The 19,615-nt window shown below is 39.9% G+C and overlaps 1 protein-coding gene across 4 annotated transcripts in view; it reads right to left on the bottom strand.

The window, feature by feature from the left end:
* RAPGEF4 (Rap guanine nucleotide exchange factor 4) overlaps nucleotides 1-19,615 on the bottom strand; it is a 294,249-nt gene that overhangs the window by 82,815 nt on the left and 191,819 nt on the right. For 3 of the 4 annotated variants that reach the window (XM_032880467.1, XM_032880468.1, XM_032880471.1), the window contains 2 exons: nucleotides 602-655; nucleotides 176-282 (listed from right to left, as the gene is read on the bottom strand). In XM_032880467.1, the coding sequence (XP_032736358.1) occupies nucleotides 176-282; nucleotides 602-655 (161 nt within the window). The remainder of the gene's footprint in view (nucleotides 1-175; nucleotides 283-601; nucleotides 656-19,615) is intronic. The other variant, XM_032880470.1, reaches the window with a different exon arrangement.

Raw genomic sequence — 19,615 nt, 5'->3', positions numbered from 1 at the left:
GAATATGAAGGATAATTAAAGTTAAGCAGGGGTAAAAAACAAGCTTAGATGTTCCAGAACCTGGAGGATTAGAAAACAAGCTGTCCACAAATGGAAAACAAGAAAATGCAAGTTTGTTCCAATTTCCCTGGACATGAGTCTGAAGGGCCAGGGGCTTTGGAGTTATTGCACATACCTGTACGTCTTCAGGTGGTATTTTCTATCTCTTATCATGTGAGGTGCTCGAGAGAGAATGGCATTTCGTAAAATTTTTCCAGCCCTGAGGATCTTCTCTGAAGGGACCTGGATTTTAATCCAGTGAAAGGAGAGGAAGAAGAAGAAGGAGAAATTATATAAGGAAAAACAACCAGATGAATACTTAAATCACTTTCTCACTCTGGCTTTACCAAATACAACTCATTCACACATTTACATTGTTTGCTTGTCTGACATGTCACTGTTTTATTTAAGAACTGAAACACACTGGATATTTACTGCGTCTAGAAAATGTATCCAAGGTTTCCTGATATGATGCTCTGACATACTGACCACCTCCAGCGGTTACTTAAGAAGTAACCACTTCTTAAGTTGACGGCTCATCAACCCACCTACATCCCATTACCTTGCTAATGGTGTTAGCAGGACGAAGAGGAACGTGAGGTTCAATGAGAGGTGTCTGAAAAATAAAATGTTAAGGCAAAAGAAAATTAAACAAAAAGTTCGCTAAAGAAAATTATGGGTTGGGGATAATAAGAAATATCCTTTTTATAAAACTTAAAGTAGAATTAAAAAAAAAACCAAGAGATAAAATCTGCCTGAATAACTTGAATGCAGAGGCATTCAAAGGGCAAAATTAGACCTTCAATTTGCCGGAATTTAAATATAAATTATTAAAAATGAAAAAAAACAAACTGATAGGAATGATTAGATGTTTGCAGGCTTAATGAGAAGGGAATCAATATCTACTCAAAGCATAACAAACATCAGAGCAGAAGAAAAAGCAAAACAAGATAAACATGTATGGAGATTAAAATGACCTATCTCAGGGGATAGGGATAAAGTATTGATTTAGAATGGAAATGAGCAATTTCATCCTCTGTCATGTAGTTAAGATTCTTTTTTTTTTTTTTTTTTTTTTTTTTTTGCAATTTGTAATTTTAGGAAAAAACTTTAAATTTCTAAATGATCCTTCTTGGTGGTTTCATGTACTCAAGTTCCTAGAACACACTGGGATAGCTACTGCACCATCCCTTTCATTTGTAAAGTGGTGTACATTTTCAGGATTCTGTGGCTGTCAGAACAGCTCTAGGGTCTGCATGAAGCTCCCACCATTATCTACATTCTTCAGATGAAGCTGCTGAATTAGGATCCCAGGAAAATCCCTTGGTACACAGCTGCATAGGTAAGTCCATTAGTGCTACCAAACCCTTCCCTCTAGTTCTCTGTAATATCTGGCAATGGCATTTCCAAATGGAGGAGAAAGATATGTGTGGCCACAGAGAGTGGCAGAACCATCAATATGTGGTTTATGCTACTTCTAGAAGGTAGGAAAAGACGGCACTTTTAGTTATGAGATTGTGACAGGCAGAATAATGTACCTGCACCCCCCCCAGATGTCCACACACTTATCTTCAGGACCTGTAGATATATTAAATTACATGACAAAAGGGACTCTGTGGATGGGATTGTTAAGGCTCAAAATAGGGAGATTATCCTGGTGTTTCCCAGTGGGTCCAGTGTGATCACATGAGCTCTTAAAAGATGGAAGAGGGAAGTGAAAGTGTTATCAGAGAGAGACAGCAGTGTGAGTCAGACTTGGCCTGACTTTGATGGCTTTGCTGATGGAAGAGGCCAAGAGCCAAGGAAGGAAGTCAGCCTCTAGAAGATGGAAAAGGTGAACCAATATACGGTTTTTCCATTAGAACCTCCAGAAGGAATTGGCTGCCAACACCTTTATTTTTAACCCAGTGAGACCCATCTCAGACTTCTAACCTACACTACTGTGGAATTATTAATTTGTGTTGTTTAAAGCCACTGAGCTTGTGGTAATTCATTATAGCAGTAAACAAACAAACAAACAAAAAACCCCTAATATGACATTATTACACATTATACTAAAACCCTACTTCTTGCAAATTCAAGCCATTACACTGAAAATCAACTGGTAGATCTTCCCTCTAGTCCTAATTAAAAAAAAAAAAAGAATCAATGGAGGAAATAAAAGTCAATATTAATTTAAAATATGTACCTAAATGTAAATATACATGTGTAAATATATACCATCCTTTTTATCAACAGCAAATTTCAGATGAGTGGCTGCTTTGATATTACAATAGAATTAAGGAAATGGGGACAGAATACAAAGCTTTAAGAGCATAGATGCGATGCGGATTTACTCTGAAAACCTGAAATCTCACTGACTTAAACATTTCCATCTCCTCCCATGCATCAAGGAGACTTATTTTCCCTCCTCTTGAAACCACTAGAGCACAGGCGTCAAGCACAGCTACAGTGTTTCAGCAGCACACCGCTTACAACCAGCACAGGCCAAGGAGTGTCAGCCTGGTTCAATTCAACAGAGACTGACTTTGCCCAGAAATCGTCCACATTCCCTTAGGGCAGGCCTTCAGCTGGGAGAGTGACGATGCCCTGTGTTTGTACTACTTCCTCAAAGAAGACGGAGTTGTGTGATCCCAAGTCACCTGAAAAAATGTTCAAAAGCACCAGACCCGCATGCACCAGGGCTCTGGAAATGTGAGCGGTTAAAACATGCTGATCATTGCCGAGTTGTGAGCTCCCAGTAGTCACGTATCCCACTTCTTTACATTACGTGGGTTTGTTTCTATGTCTAGGACTATGCCTGGTTATGTAGGTAAGTTGTAAAAGCTTCTGGTTATTCTCGAAGATAACAGAAACCCATTTCTCCTTCTTGTCTTAGAAGAGGTATAGAGCAGAGGAATGCGCGATGAGCTTCTGAGGTGACCTTTTCTTTCCTAGGAAAGTTAACTTTCCTTTGCAGTAGTATTTGAGAGGCTGGCTGGGAGAGAGGTCCAGAAGAGGCCCAGGCTTGAGGATTACTGATGAATATTTATTCTTTGGTAGGTGCAAGAAAACATTATTTGAAGATTGAATCTTTTCATTTGTGTCTGTAGAAGTGGCTATATTTGAACAAAATGCTAAAAGTGGTCCCTTGGTTAGTTAATTTCTATAGCTCCCTTTTTGATTCCTTGGAACCCTCAAAAGAAAGTATTACGAAAGCAAGGGAGGCATCAGGCTTCAACCAGAATTGTTCCTTTGATCTGCAACTTCTAAAGAGGTAAAAATGTACGCAAGGTTGCCATTCAGCCTGATAATCCCAGTACCGGTTCCAGGACCCAGAGGCTGTTTAATCTGTTGAAAGGCAGCGTTCTCAGAACCTTTTCTGGCTCAAAGATTGTAGGTTTAGGAGTAACACAATGAATGGATGCTTTGAGAAGGGGACAGTCCTTTTATTTAAATAAAACCTCCAAGGAACCCATGCAGGGTGAAAGCAGGGTAAGTTTTATTTTGGGGGAATAAAAATCTGTCTTTGAAAGTGGACACTATATCTAGTTAGCTGAGAATCCATGTTCTACGCCTTGCAGCCAGAGGTGGTGAGACGGGGGCATCTGTGACAGGCAGTCCAGGTCCCTGAGGAAAAAAAAAATCACTGGCCAGTGCCTTTCAGGGACCCCACCCCCATTATGAGCGTGGCTTTATTGCTTTTGGATCCGCTTACTTCCTTTATGGTTTCCCTTGGCTTTCAAGTAAAGTTCCTTTTAAGAATTTCACCTTAGCTGTGCTTTAGAGAAATGAGGAAAGGAATTTCATTTTACAAATGATTAGATTAAACAGGAGAGGGAAAGAAGCAGCATGGTAATATTAGTGAGAATCAAAACAAGAAAAGCGGCCTTTCTAAAGGCAAGACCAAGCATTTCCTATGCCAGGCTTTCTACACGTGTTGTCCACATGTGCACTTCTGTCTGTGCTATCTCATTTTCCTCAAGAACGCTAAGGCCAGAGACACATAGGGACTGGGCTCACTCAGCTAAGACCTGGAAGATCCGGGGGTGGGATGCAGGTCTACCCCACTCCCGTGTCTATGCCGCAGGTACAACGACCTGATCCCACCCTCATTTTTCTTCGAGAGACATCTTTGCTCACCCTTTGAAGAGCTAATGTTCTGCTTGATTCAAGTCTATTGAGAAAAGTGCATCTAAGCCCTTCTAAGAGATCAGATGTCAGATTTGACCTTATGAGTTTTTAGCAATAAGTATTCACAGTGACCCACTGAGATGACACATTAGCATTAATGCATCATGCTTGGTCTGAATTAACTTTCTAAAAAACATGTTTGTGACAATAAAACATGTGGCATCAAGGAGCTGTCCTTCCCGGGCTGAGACAAATATACCAGGGATATGGGTAGCAGTCAAAGAGCAAGCAGGATAATGAAACCACTCAGGATCTCCCACAGAGGGAATTCAATGCTGGGAACAGGCTTTATGGATGGTGGAGGAGCTGCAAGGGTAAACAGGCGACCGCGAAGCCGAAACCAGATGTCAGCAAAGCAGGAAGCCCTCTGGTGGGGGGACAGAGGGACCAGAGCCTGAGTCGGGCATCCTGGTGAAGCTGGAACCCCGGGGTTCCCCACGTCCTAGTGGGAAAGCTATTGCCTCCCAGTTCCAAGAGGGAGGGGAGAATCCTCCTGCATCCAATCTCCCTCCAGCCCGAAGCCAGAGAAAGAAGGAAAGGAATTTCATTTCTAAATGATTAGGTGACACAGAAGAGGGAAAGAAGTAGCCCAGCGGTATTAGGGTAGTGAGATGATCAAAGCAAGAAAACCAGCCCTCAAAGCAAAACCGTGGCAGTGCAGCCTGGGATACACTCTCTGCCGAAGTTGCCCTCCTCGTGACGCACAGCTGAGTGCAGGAAGGGCAAGAGCTGCTTCAAGGACCCGAGGACCCAGGACGCGCACAGCAGGGTGGCGGCAGGGGCCAAAGAGCAGGGACAGGGAGTCACCCTTCCGCGATTCCACATCCTCCCAGGCGCTCTTCCTGTCCGCCCACAGGCAAAGAAGGTGGACAGTGAGCTAGCAAGCTGAGCCTTCGTTAATGCCTCTTTGGTCTGTTTGCTGGGGCTGCCCAGAGTTTTGTCCTATAGCCAGAAAACAGACATCACACATAAACCCTAAAACGAACGGACCCCTCTCCGATTAAATTGCATACATTTCAACACATCGATCATGCGTTGAGGATAACAATTCCTCTTCCCTACCTGGGCATGAAAGAATCCAAATTGGTCTGTGAAAATATGATCCTAAAAAGCTAGGCGGAGAGAACAGAGAAAAGCAGAGGTATTCAGCTTCCTCTACGCTTTTCTTGGCTTTCTCTACCGAAGACTTCCCTCAGGATTGACTGTAATTGGTTTTTGTTTGTTTCTGGAGAGGGGATGCATTCTACTGTTTTTTATTATATTTATATTACTACTGAAAAGGAGAAACAGTAAGGGAAAATATTCCTTTTGGCACCAGAGCCAATTCAGAAATACTAATCAGGCGATGAAAAATAGGAATTTAGCCTCCATTACAAAATGCACAATAACTCCCCAGTAGATTATAATGAGGTATAAGGCATGGTAATAGGTCTTGTGAAAAACCATATTCAGGCCCTTTTGAAAGGGGGTAATTCATTTTACTCAAGTATTTGCTCACAGAAGCCTTTTGTAAGGCACAATATTTTAAGCCAAGAGATAAGAGTAACAAGCTAGATTGGGACACAAAGCTCATGGCAAACTCTGGCAACCCAGCACAGTAAAAAGTCACAGAAGTCTATGTCCAATTTCATGCAAGTATTTACTGAAGGTGTGTTGTGTGCGGAGCGACAGGCGAGGCTGAAGTAGAGGCTGATGAAGTACTGGGTCTGAATGAGCTCTTGATCTTGATGGGGAGTAAAACTTCTATGGGTTAAACAATGAGGGAGGCAATATGAGTCAAGGAATAGAAGCAACAACATTCTGGATTACAAAGTCCCCTTTCCAATTTCAAGTGAGGAAAGCTCCAGGAGCTGGGGAAATTGATATTTAATTTTTTAGTGAAAACAATATACTCTTAGGAGTTACATTCCTTGGAATTTTGGACTAATACAACTAAGTCCCCTTAAAAAGGTACGTCTCATTCTTACAATAATTATCATCTGTGTCAGCACTCTTTGACTAGACAAAATTAAAGAAAGAACTGAATCAGACTTATAAACAGATTTCGCCACTCTGAAATAACTACGTAAGTTTTTCCACTTGTTGAATAATGGAAAAATCATCTATAAGAGCTCTTTGGCTTCTTCTGTAGGCCATTTATTTTTTTTTTTAAGTCTTTCTTAAAGTTCTTAATTCAAACTTGGGTTATAGATTTCCAGTTTCAGCTTCTACATGTGCAAAGACAGAAAGCTGCTACTCCTGTCCCTACAACAAGAAAAGGCTAAACGAGGTGAAAATGGCTTTTGTTGGGCCCGTCAGAGGATAGAGATCTCAGGGCAAACTGCTGCTCCCAAATCTGGAGAGACAAGGGAATCCAGGGTCAAACTTGAGATTTGCCCACCTGGAGCAGAAGCCACAGACTGGGAGCCGAAGCCACAGACTGGTAGGAATCCTCAAATGATGTTCAGTTAGAAGAGAAAGCTTTAGACTGATGTGGCTCTAATACCAAGACAGCTTGCTTACTTCAGCAAACCAAAATCCAAGCCTATAAATGCCTCCAGGTTATGAGATTGAAACCTAGGCACAAGCAATCCAACAGCCAACTAGGTTTGGAGCCGTAGTGAGCCAATAATTTCCTTACTTTGCTTCTACCTTTTCTTATCAAAGTATTTCCCTGAGATCCTGTCAGCGGAGCGCTCCTAATCATTCAGTTTGGTGCTGCCAGATTCAAATCAATTTTTGCTCAAAAACAAAAACAAAAACAAAAAACCTTTTAGTATGCCTCAGTTTATGTCTTAAAAGAGGTAATTTTGGTGAATTGCTGAAGTGACTTGAGAATGAGACACTCTGGGACGGGGGCGTGACTTAGGTGGGCCCCCACACTTTTTGTGAGTTTTACCTCCTGGAACTCCACCAGGTTCTCTGGGTGAAGAGCCAAAAAAGACCTTCTAGGGGCTCTGGCAGGAGAAGGGAAGAGCACTGTGAAATACAGTGGAGCATTCTCCATAACAAAGGCCTAGTCTCCAGGGAGAAGACTTCACCAGAGTCTTATCTCACTTCGGGGAAGGGCATTTCTCTGACTCTAGCCCCCTCTAGTCTTCCTCTCTCACCAAAGGAAGAAAAAAAAAAAGCTGTGAAACAGCTGTGAATGAAGGTCACAGGGCAAGACACATACCTACTCAATGACTGAGACTTAATGATAACATTACAGGACACTCTCCTTTCCCCCACAGGCTCCTAATATACCAGTATAAAAACAGTGGATCACAGCCAAAGGAGTTACATCATGCAGACTCTATCTAAGGAGGGGGTTCTTAGGGAAGCCCAAATACGACAGGAACAAAAACTAGAGGAATTTGAAGACTGCTATCTATAGTTACAACAAACATTAAACAATGCCCAGCTTCTAGCTAGATTAACACAAAATCTCACATTAAAGACCTATTTATCTCAGTACCTATTACTCAGTATATCATATCTGGCTTTCAACCAAACATTACAAGGCATTCTAAAGGCAAGGGAAAACAGAGTCTAAAGAGACATGGTAAGCATCAGAGCCGGACTCAAATATGACCCAGGCTTTAGAATTGTCAAACAGGAATTTTAAATTTAATATGACTAATATATTAACAATGGAATTGTATTCCATTAATAATGCTAATAAAAAAGTAGACAATATGCAATAATGGATTGGGTAATGTAAATAGAGAGATAGAAACTCCAAGAAAGAAAGGTCTTCCTCCCTTCTTCTTCCATTTACCAGCACAGAGAAGCAGAGCAGAATGGGGCAGATGTGGGAGAAGGCCAACCACACCTCTCTATCCACCAGTCACACTTCTTCAGAGACTAGATGTTGACAAAAGCTAGAAGTTTTAAAAATGAATCCAGTAAGTTATTTTGTAGATATTCACAAACCGATATTAAAGTTCACGTGGGAAGGCAAAAAACACAATATTGAAGAGGAGGAACAAAAGTTAGAGGACTGACACTGTCTGACTTTGTAAGACTTACTATAAAGCTACAGTAATCAAGATAGTATGGTGTTAGCAAAACAACACACAGATAGCTCAGTGGAACAGAATAGTTAGCTCAGAGATGGATCCACACAAATACAGTCAACTGATCTTTGACAAAGGAGTGAAGGCAATACAATGGAGCAAAGACAGTCTTTTCAACAAAAGGTGCTGAACAACTGGACATCCACATGCAACAAAAAGAATGTGGATACAGACCTTACACCCTGCACAGAAAGTAACTCAAAATGGATCACAGATCTGAATGTAAAATGCAAAACACAGGAGAAAACCTAGGCGACCTCGGGTATGGTGATGATTTCTTGGATACACCAAAGGCAGAATAATGAGAAAAATAATTGATAAACTGGATTCATTAAAATTAAAATCTTTTGCTTTGTGAAAGACAATGTCAAGAATGAGAAGACAAGCCACAGACTGGGAGAAAATATTTGCAAAAGACATAGCTGATAAAGGACTATAACCCAAGATATACAAAGAACTCTTAAAACTGAACAGTAAGAAAACAACCTGATTTAAAAACGTACTGAAGACTTCAACAGAAACCTCACCAAAGAAGATATACAGATAGCAAATAGGCATAGGAAAAGGTGTTCCTCATCATATGTCATCAGGGAAATGGAAATGAAAACAACAATGAGCTATCACTACATACCTATTAGAATGGACAACATCCAGAACACTGACAACACCAAATGCCATCCAGGATGTGCAGCGATGGGAACTCTCATTCTCTGCTGGTAGGAGTGTGGAATGGTGTAGTCACTTTGAAAGACTTTGAAAGCCACTTCAAAAATTTGACATCTTCTTACGAAACTAAATGTACTCTTATCATGTGATCTAGCAGTCATGCTCCTTGATAATTACCCAAAGAAATTGAAAGCTAATGTCCACACACAAAAAAAGTAAAATAAGTCATCTGAAAAGGCCATATGATATATTATTCCAACTATATGGCATTCCAGAAAAGGCAAAACCATGGAGATTCTGTTAAAAATATCAGGAGTGCCTCACTTTTCCAGTGGATAGAGCATGCAGTTCTTGATCTTGGGGTTGTGAGTTCAAGCCCCACATTGGGTGTAGAGATTAATTAAAAAAATAAATTAATTAAAAAAGATCGGTTGTTGTCAGGGATTGTGGGGGAGGGATGATAGCCAAGCACAAGATTTTTGAGCAATGAAAATACTTTGTGTGATGCCATAATGATAGATGTATGTCATTATATATCTGTGTATCTCTATATATCTATGGGTTGAAACCCATTAGAATGTACAAAACCGGGGCGCCTGGGTGGCTCAGCGGGTTAAAGCCTCTGCCTTCGGCTCAGGTCACTGTTTCAGCATTCTGGGATCAAGCCCCGCAACAGCTCTCTGCTCAGCAGGGATCCTGCTTCCTCCTCTCTCTGCCTGCCTCTCTGCCTGCTTGTGATCTCTGTCTGTCAAATAAATAAATAAAAATCCTTTAAAAAAAAAAAGAATGTACAAAACCAAGAGTGAACCATAGTCCGTGCTGTGGACTTAGGGCGATTATGACATACCAGTGCAGGTTCATCAGTTACAACAAATGTACCACTCTGGTGGGGAATGTTGATAATGGGGGAGATTATGCATGTGTAGAAGCAGAGGGTATATGGTAAATCTCTGTGCCTTTTCCTCAGTTTTTCTGTGAACCTTAAACTGCTCTAAAAAATAGGTCTTAATGTAAAAAAATGGACATGCCTAATCCATAATAACTGAAATAATATTTTTAGGGACCAAAGAAACAAGAGAACTTATGGATTAAGACTGAGGTATTTTTATGGTTGCCAAATACCAGTGAGAAAGAGTGTGCCACTCAACAGTTAAGAGTGGTCATTGGAGAGAGGGGATTATCTCATGTGTATATCTCCCTGAGTTTGAGACTTCTCAATCCAACCAAATCAATATGCATATTCATGTTTTTAAAAAGTGGCTTTTAAATTGTGGGATGTGAAGTCCACAGTTCAGCCTCAGGTCGTAGTCTGTTTGGTCAGGTTTGTAGATCAGAAGAGACTTCGAGTGTACTGAAGGCTGCTTGGTGAGTCCAAGAAACTGGAACAAAGAAGCGCCTACAGGAAAAGGTTGCCCAGATGCTTGTTGTGTTAACTAGTCTGGGAGTGCTGTTCTCTAGCAGGTGCTAGCAAATGGTTCAAGTTTCTCTCCAGCATATCTCAATGCAATGCAGCAAGATGACATGTTTTTAGAATGATTCTGTCAAGCCCTAATCTACAATAAAAATTGTTTCTAATTTCTTCTAGTAGTGGGAGAGAACCTTAATTAGCTACTAATCTTTCTTTTCACATATAGGATCTTCTCAGTGTTTGCTTTCTAGGAGGTGTGTCTACCTGTCTATTAGATACTCCTAAGCCAGGTATTTGGAGGCAAAAATGAAATGCTAACTTTTTGTAGAGGCACCCATTTTTATCAGCTGGAATTGTTCTCTTTGAGATCATACAGAAAGTCGTTCATTTTTCTCCTTATGAATTAACTGGATTAGGCCCAGATTTTCTCATAGTGATAATACCAACATATTACTAGTAAATCTTCATTTCAATAATAGGAGCAAAGAGATGCAAAATAAGCCAACCATAATATTTCACTGAGGTCACTGTCCATTGTGGCCTGTTTACCCCCCACAACTGTGATTTTTATGAAAATATAAACTTATGGGGTATTATACTTCCTTTTCCTCTTCTCTCTGCAAATTTAAGCCTTGTTCATCATTTGCCCTCTCTTCCATTATAAGAAACTCTGTCAATAATGTCAGAACTAAGTAAGCACTGCCTGCTGTCTATTTTGGGAATAGAATGTTGAGCACTTTTAGGAAACAAAGTGAATGTAAGATTTAGAGACATGGTTCAATTCTCAAAACTTTTATGAGATTAGTGCTCGTTAATAAAAGATCTAGAACACTCTAGCCTTTCCCTTTATAACATCAAATTTAAATCTGGGCATGGTGTGTACTGGAAGTTGACATGTATTTAATAGTTTAAAATAGAATGAATACAGGGGCACCTGGGTGGCTCAGTTGGTTAAGCATCTGACTCTTGATTTCAGCTCAGATCATGATCTCAGGGTTGTGAGATCAAGCTCCGCATCAGACTCCGTGCTGGGCATGGAGACTGCCTAAGATTCTCTTGCTCCCTGTCCCTCTGCCCCTCCCCAGCCCTAAAAAAAATAGAATGATATCGAAACGCTCTGATCGAAACTGTACTTTCCCTGAAGCCAGGAGGTCAGAATCTTGCTGCGTGTAGTCCAAAAGCAGGAGAAAATTTGCATAACACACTTCAGAAAAATCTCTTGTGCTGAAGATGCTCAATTAATTGACACATACAACCCAATAAATATATATTCTGTCCCCTACTGCTCTTCCTACAAATGGTATACACATTGTTCTGACCTTGCTTTTTTTCACTTAATGTGTCTTAAAATCTTTTCATATCAGAGCACAAAAAAGCTACGTTACCCTTTTTTTGGTGTTCCTCCATGCCCTTTTGGGTATGCTATTGCATACATATGATAGATAATGTATCTAACAATCATTTATTGATAGACACATAGCATTGTTAACCTGAATCTACTGTATGCATAATGAAGGATAAAACACATAAGAAATTATGAGCTATCTAAATTTATCATCCCTGTGTCCTTGAAAACCCAGAATTCTCAATGGGGAAGAAAAGAGATAGATTAGGCTTCAAAACAATGGCTAAACCAATAACAATGAATACCTTGAGTTTGGAAATCAAGTCTTCCTGGGAGAAATGGCTGATTCCAGAGGCAGGAAATGGGTAAGATGAGGCTGGCACATCTTGTCATGCTCTGCCTGTCCTATTATATACACCATCCCACCCCATATCTGGCACTCTCTGTCCCTCTTTCTATAGCACCACCACACTCGCATTTTATATACTTGTTTCATATGTGCCCTCTCCACTGAACTGTTAGCTCCATAAGGACAAGAACTTGGTTTTGCTAACTGTTCTATTCCCCAGTTCTGGGCGGTTACTCGATAAGTACTCAATGAATGGAAGAATTCCTTCATTGATTCATTCTTTCCAGCAGATTTTATTTGTAGGTGAGTGAAAAGAAAATTCTGTGAGAGATGGGAAGGGGTAATTTATCTTCAGGTTGGGGGTTTGTGAGGAGTTGGTAAAAGGTAACTTATGTGTTCAAGTATATGAAGGAGTGTTGAGAAGAAAATGACTGGCTGTTTCCTTTGCCACTGTGGTGTGAAGAAGTGGGTTCAAGCACTTGGTATTGAATAGAAACTTCCTGATAGAGAGGACTATTAAGTTATGCCTCTCTCCCCCTGCCTTTAGTTTTTTCAATGGGCTAGGTTTTGTGTCTGATAAAATGAGGATAAAAATCAGTGCTTCTCAAATTTTAATATCTGTATGAATCACACGGGGGGGAGTCTCATTAAAATTCAGACTTTAATTCCATTGGTCTGGGGTGTGATCTGAAATTTTCCATTTCTGCCAAATGATGTTGATGCTACTGGGCTGCGAACCACACTTACAGCATCCGGGAATTAGATGACTACCAGTAGCACCCTTTGAATCCACAATGTCATAATCCCTTATAAAATGCTATGAGTGATTCCTAGAGATTAGGTCAAGTTGATGCAATCGTAAGGCCATCACCCTAACAACATTTATATTACCCAAATAAATTAGCATGTTTTCTAGTTAAAGGGACTAATTTCCAAACCACTTTTATTTATTTTTTCTTTAAATACTCAAGGACCTTCCAAGAAAATTAAATGCTTACAATTTATTAAAGAAAATGTATCTGGTCTTCAGGGGTATTTGAATAATATACTTAACATTCACAAATAACACACTTTAAAGTTTCTAAATGACAAATAACCCATCTCAACAAAATTCATTACATAAACACTTAATAAGGTTTCCAAGTATAGGTGTAACCTTATATTATCCGCCTCAGGGAATAAGGTGAAAAGTAATCGCATTCAATATTTATGAAATTAGTATTTGAAAATGAAGGAGTGTTTACAATATGAATCTGAATATCAATGGCACAAAGTAGGTTCAGAATTTGCTGTGTAACTTAGTCTCTGTCCTTTTTCTAGATGGTTGAGGCAGAAAAGGAATTTATTAAGGGATAGTAAAAAATTCAGAGAATCTCTGGAAGACCTGAGAGACAAGCTGAGAGGTGACCCCACCAGGAACCAGCCCCAAACCACAGTGCACATTCCCTCGGCCCACCCTCATGGCCTCTGCCCTGGGCCATCACTGAGACTTACCAAGCGTACACAGTGGATCCCAGAAACTCTGCCACTCACCCTAAGACCCAGACTTTCCCCTGCTACCTTCAACAAAAGAAAAGGATTCTGCAAAGACTGGCAGAGTCTGAGTCACACGCTTGAGCTTCAATTTGTAGTACGAAATTTCTAAAACCTGAACTTTAATTAAACTTCAAAGTTTGCATCCTCTTCTCATAAAAAAATAAACCAAAGCCAAAAACAGAAACAAAACAAAAAACAGGAAAAATGGCTACTAACCTGGGTTGTTAAAACCTGAATGTAGAGAAGAGATTTATACATATAAACATGTATATTATATAATATCTGAACAAAATTACATCTATCTTACATACCCTAAAAAAAAAAGGCAAAATTCCCATCTCTTAAAAATCTGGAACTATTTTCAAACAATAATTCTTACAAACCCATTTAGTATAAATTAATCCTTAAAATGATGTAACATAATAACACAATTATAATAACATATAATGTAACGAACTACCACATTATATATTTCCATTTTGAATAAAAACATATAAATATCAATTTTTCCCATTGTTATTTGAGAATGTCCTCTGTACTGTGCTAAAATGATGCATTAGAATCCAAAGGGAATTAGTCTCGTAAAATTATGCTAAGTTTGGTTATAATGCTAGGTTTGGATTATAAAATTTTTAAAAAATGAGACTGGCCCAATTAGAGACACCCTCTGATACAATCTAAGAAGCTACAGAAACCACTTGAAAAAAGAAAAATGAGCCCACGACAGGTGATTTTTCTCATTCTTTGTGCTTTGAAGATGTATAATCAATGTGTTAAATGAAGCAAATTCAATGACCATCTGGGGGATTCAGTGTCAGGTCAAAGTGTTCCTGAATGTCTTGACTTTGAGGGACTCTATGGAGTACCTTTCCTGCAGACCTCAGCTGTGTCCTGAGTTGACCTTTGCGCCGCTCTGCGCGTCCTGAATCCCCATTACTGCAAACATCCAACTGCTAGTGCCAAGTGATGAGCATATCTATTTCTCCAAGTACAACATGAGCTCCTTAACATAAAAAATTGTGTCCTTGTTATCTCGGAGTCCCTGTGGTGCTTTGTTCATAGAGATTTTTCATTAAATATTTATTTGATTACTACGTGGAGAAACCTCTATGGAGCTTTCACCTGGTAGTGTTATGAAAAGAATGGAAGGAATTTTTCTTCTTTTCATTTCTCAAATTCCAGGTTTGTTCTCCAGGATTAGACACGGAAAGATTAATAACATTATTGGCTGTTGGCGATCAACTTAGGGACCATTTTCCTTTTGCTTCTTCCTTCCTGGGAATAACATTTGTCTTCAGTTCAAAATCTAATGTAAGGTGTTTCAGGCTGGAAAGGAGAAGCATTCAAGTTGACCTTTGTATTTCCTTTATATCAAGGAAGGTCTACAAAGCAGTTTGTCCTAGAAATATGAATATAGCCATTGGTTTCTGTATTAAAACTAATAAATATTAATGTGGAACAAATTAATCAATTAAGGCAAAAATTTCCAACAGGAAAACACAAATACCTTTCCCTGGCTTTTAAGTGTATGCTTTGCAAAATGCCCTAAGCCATTATTTTAATAGCATAGTAACTAACTCCCAGTTGGGAAAGGTAAAATAATTACCATGAAAAAAAAAAAAAAAGAGTTCTTTGTCCTACACTTGGAATTGAAAATCATGCACTAAAATTGACTTTTAAACAGTCTTCTGCATGTAGGTGTATTTGTTGGTATTGATTGGAAATTTTGAAAAGATTTCTTTTTCTGTCTCAAGCAATCCAGTAGGCTAACGCTATAATAAACACAGTTTTAGTACCCATACAGGCCAGGAACATACAAATGATTTTGATGACCTTTAAGGGCTCAGGAACCTGATAGCAGCAGTACCTCTGATTTACGTTATGCGAAATTCCCGGAATAGCAAAAACCTATTAATGTTTTCAAGAAACCTTTTGAGCCTTTACAAAACTCATCAAAACAAAAACCATCCAAGTCCTGAAAAGCCTATCCTGTAAAATATGAAAACGAGCCAGGGAAGCACACATACTACGTTAAGATACCAGTTCATTTCACAGCTGGCTTATAAACCAGGTTCCCCTCAACACAGTCTTCTTCCTTTTTCTCTTTTAATCATCAAGTTGCACGAGTGCAGATGACAACGTCAATGAGATCCACGAACTGTGTATCTTAAAAGGCCAAAGAAATGAGCAGTGTACTATACGAAACTTTTAACATTTCATTACACTCATATTTTTCTTCCTTTCCTTTTCTGTATTTTTCTAATTTTCTGGAGAGTACGTAAGAACAAGAAACCCAAATTTTAAAGCCTTACTACGACTGGAGAAGTAATAAGCTTATGGAGACTTAATCACACTTTAGAAACCTGCCATTTCTACCTCAGGGTTGGCTGCTTTTTACTCGAAGTAATTTGAAAGGTTTTTAGAAATACTTGAAACATCTGCAACCACAATGAGTAGGAATCGAATGTTATTGTGTTCTTTTACTGACTAGAAACTTAAACTGGGGACATAATTTGGGGGGGAGGGGGAATAAGATGAGGATTCCAGCTCCACTCTGGACGTCTTGTCGCACTGTCTCTTATAAGATGAAATGTTGGGTTGCAGAAAGCGAAGCTACTCCAGCCCCTTGTTAAAGCTTTCAGCCAGACTGAGGTTAATCAGTATACGATCTGGTGATTAACAGGCTGTTTTTAGAGAAAACACCAAGTAGCTCGTTCCCGTCTGCTGCTGGTACAGGAGGCTCCAGATTCAGGAAGGGCTGTTTGCAACTATGAAATAGAACAGCCTAAGTGTGGGAACGTGGTCACGACTTGCTGTAGGGGGAATGCAGGCCTGTTCTGGGCACCCACCCAAGACAGTAAGAGAGGACTCCACAGCCTACCCGGTTTCTTGTCTCAATGTCTACCTGGCATTAGAAACACTACAAATCTCTGCTCAGTGCAGCTTAAAATTAAAGAAATGGTAGGCTGCATTTTAAAGATTTATTTATCTTAGAGACAGAGTGTGGGGCAGGGAAGGGCAGAGGGGGAGGGAGAAAGAGAGAGAGAGTCTCAAGCAGTCCTCCCGCTCAGCAGGAAGACTACAGGGGCTCCATCTCAGACCCTGAGATCCTGACCTGAGCCAAAATCAAGAATCAGACGCTCAACCGACTGAGCCCACCCAGGCGCCCTGGTAGACTGCATTTTACAGTAAATCTCTTCTGAGTAAAGTCTGAAATTTTCATTCTTTTTACACAGTGGGGTACACTCCAAAATGCAGAGGAGGGTGTAGTAGCAGGAAAGGGAAGGAAGGAAGGAAGGAAGGGTACAGCCTCAGCTGTTCACATGTTTTGGCAAGAAGTGAGGGAAACACTCTGCGTGTGATTTAATCCTGTACTAAATTATTTTATTTCAAAACTGCAAGTCAAATGTCCTGGGTGGTTCATTATGCCTGAACACACCATAAACAATTGATCTGTTATTAGTTGGTAGTATCATTGCTTTTTCTTACTTAGACAGCCATTTTGAGAATTACTTCTCTCTAATTATCATTAGCAGTTTAAACTTCGGTGATCTTACAGTATTTTTAAAAAAGGAGCCCATAGGAAATCTTTGTGAAGGTATAGAGCAGAGAAAACACCGAGACTCTACAGTTCATACGCAAAATGTTCTCAGGATATAAAAGTAATCACAAACTGGGGTGAAGGACAAGATAATGAAAGTGGGTTTCTTTTCTGGCTTGGAGTTGTGGGGTAAGGGAAGCTGTTCCATTCTTTTCTTTTCTTATCTGCTTAGGGTCCTCCAGAATAGGAGCCTAGTAAAGAAGAGAAAGAAGGAAGGTTTGTGGCTTCATCCTAAAAGAGACTACTCCAATCTCAGAGGAGGATAAGAATAAGTATTTATTGATTGCTATGTGCTAAGTGTTTCACATGAATTACCTTTTTGCGGGGGAGGTCATAAAATAAAATAAAATATAGTAAGTTTGTTTGTTTGTTTTTTAAGTTGTTACCCATCTCCCTACCCACTTGCCCTCTGGTAACCATCAGTTTGTTCTCTATAGTTAAGAGTCTGTTTCTTGGTTTGCTTTTCTCTCTTTCTCTCTCTTTTTTCCCCCTTTGCTTGCTGTTTTGTTTCTTAAATTCCACATATGAGTGAAATCACGCGGTATTGTGTTTCTCTGACTGCCTTATGAAATCTTGCCAATTGCACCAACAGGGATGGAGCTGGAGAGTATTAGGCTATGTAAAATAAATCAGTCACATGAATTATCTTATGGAATACTCACAATGTCCCTCTGAAGAAGGTACTCTTAACATTCCCATTTCACAGATAATGAAACTGAGGCTAAGGGTCATATGGCCAGCAGGTGGCAGCTCTGGTACATAAACCTTCTGGTTAGCCACCACCCTTACTGCCTTGTGGGGGAAATGCCCTTGCCCATCTGCCCCGTGAAGTATGGTGATTTTTAAAAAGAGCCAATCTTGATCATGTCGCTTTTCTATTTAAAACATGTAATGGGGGTGCCTGGGTGGCTCAGTGGGTTAAAGCCTCTGCCTTCGGCTCAGGTCATGATCTCAGGGTCCTGAGATCGAGCCCCACATCGGGCTCTCTGCTCAGCAGGGAGCCTGCTTCCCCCCTCTCTTTACCTGCTGCTCTGCCTGCTTGTGATCTCTCCCTCTCTCTGTCAAATAAATAAACAAAATATTAAAAAAAAATAAATAAAACATGTAATGGCTCCCTATTCTTCTTGGAACAAATCCAGACTTCCTAAGGCTGTTTAAAAGCCTCTTCATACTTTTGCCTCTTGCCTATCTCTCCAGCTTCATTTCCACCATTCTCCCCCTTGCTCCTGTTGCTGAGCATGTTTTCAATCCCTCAAATACACCAAACTGTTCCATTTTGGGGGTTTTGCCCAATCTACTTCCTCTGCCTTTAGCATGCATTCTCTTCCTTTTTCCTGACTTCCTCATACTTCCATCTCAGCAAGATGTGCCAGACCCACTATTAGGTGCTGGTACAGCTGTGAGCGGGTCCTAGAAGTGACCACTGAGCCCCTGAAACATGACTAGTCTGACTTCGGATGTGAGTGTGAAACACTTGCTGAAATGAACTATCAAACCATCCAAAAACATGGAATCTTAAATGTATGCTGTGAAGTGAAAGAGGCTGTCCTGAAAAGACTACCTACTATATCATGCCATTTATTTGGCTTTCTGAAAAAGGTAAAATTATAGAGAGAATAAACAAATTAGTGATAGCCATGGCTTCGGATATGGAGTGATGGACAGGGAAAGCATGGGCGACTATTCTGTAAGATACATAATACTATGCATTTGTCAAAACCCACAGAACTTTACAGCACACGGAGTAAAACAATATATGCAGGGTAAAAAAAAAAATCATTAGGAAGTTAAGAATCCCAGGATGGAATGCAGACTGTGACAAAAAGAATTTGATGATCATAAAAATGCATGAAATAATCTCACTGAAGGGAGTGGGGTGAGGGAGGTGGGGAAGGTGTTGACTTAAATCATTTCAAATGACTGGATTATGTAAAACAAAATGCAGAACACCCTGTATATGAGCACTCTATTCTAGTTGATAAAATATGTTTTTCATGGGTTATAGGTAATCAGTCTGAAACCACTACACATATATACTGGAATTAGACAAATAGATGGCAGATGGTGTGAGTCAAATTTCTCACTGTTGGAGTGGGAAGTACAGATAAGCAAGGACTGATCCATGTGCTAATGGATTAGAATTAGAGAAATGAGTATGAACTCATGAGTAGCTAGATATAGGTACATATACAAATATTTACAAATTTGTGTATATGCATAGGTTAGTAAACCCTGTCTATTTCCTTGGTGTCTCAGTTGAAGGGATGTAAAAGCAATGGCATCTCAGTAGCAACAAGCACACCTACCACCCAGATCTTGGTTTCTAATACCATTCTTCAATAAAAGGAACCAAAAATCTTTGGCACAATGGTACTTGCCAAGATGGGGCAAGGAATATACAAGCATCTAGTTGTGTCAGAAAGTAAGGAAGTGTCTAAAATCACAAAACAAAACAAAACAC

The sequence above is a fragment of the Lontra canadensis genome, unplaced genomic scaffold (genome assembly GCF_010015895.1).
Source record: "Lontra canadensis isolate GAN:19392208 unplaced genomic scaffold, GSC_riverotter_1.0 scaffold69, whole genome shotgun sequence".
Classification (NCBI taxonomy): domain Eukaryota; kingdom Metazoa; phylum Chordata; class Mammalia; order Carnivora; family Mustelidae; genus Lontra; species Lontra canadensis.
This window is presented reverse-complemented; position numbering and strand designations above follow the sequence as displayed.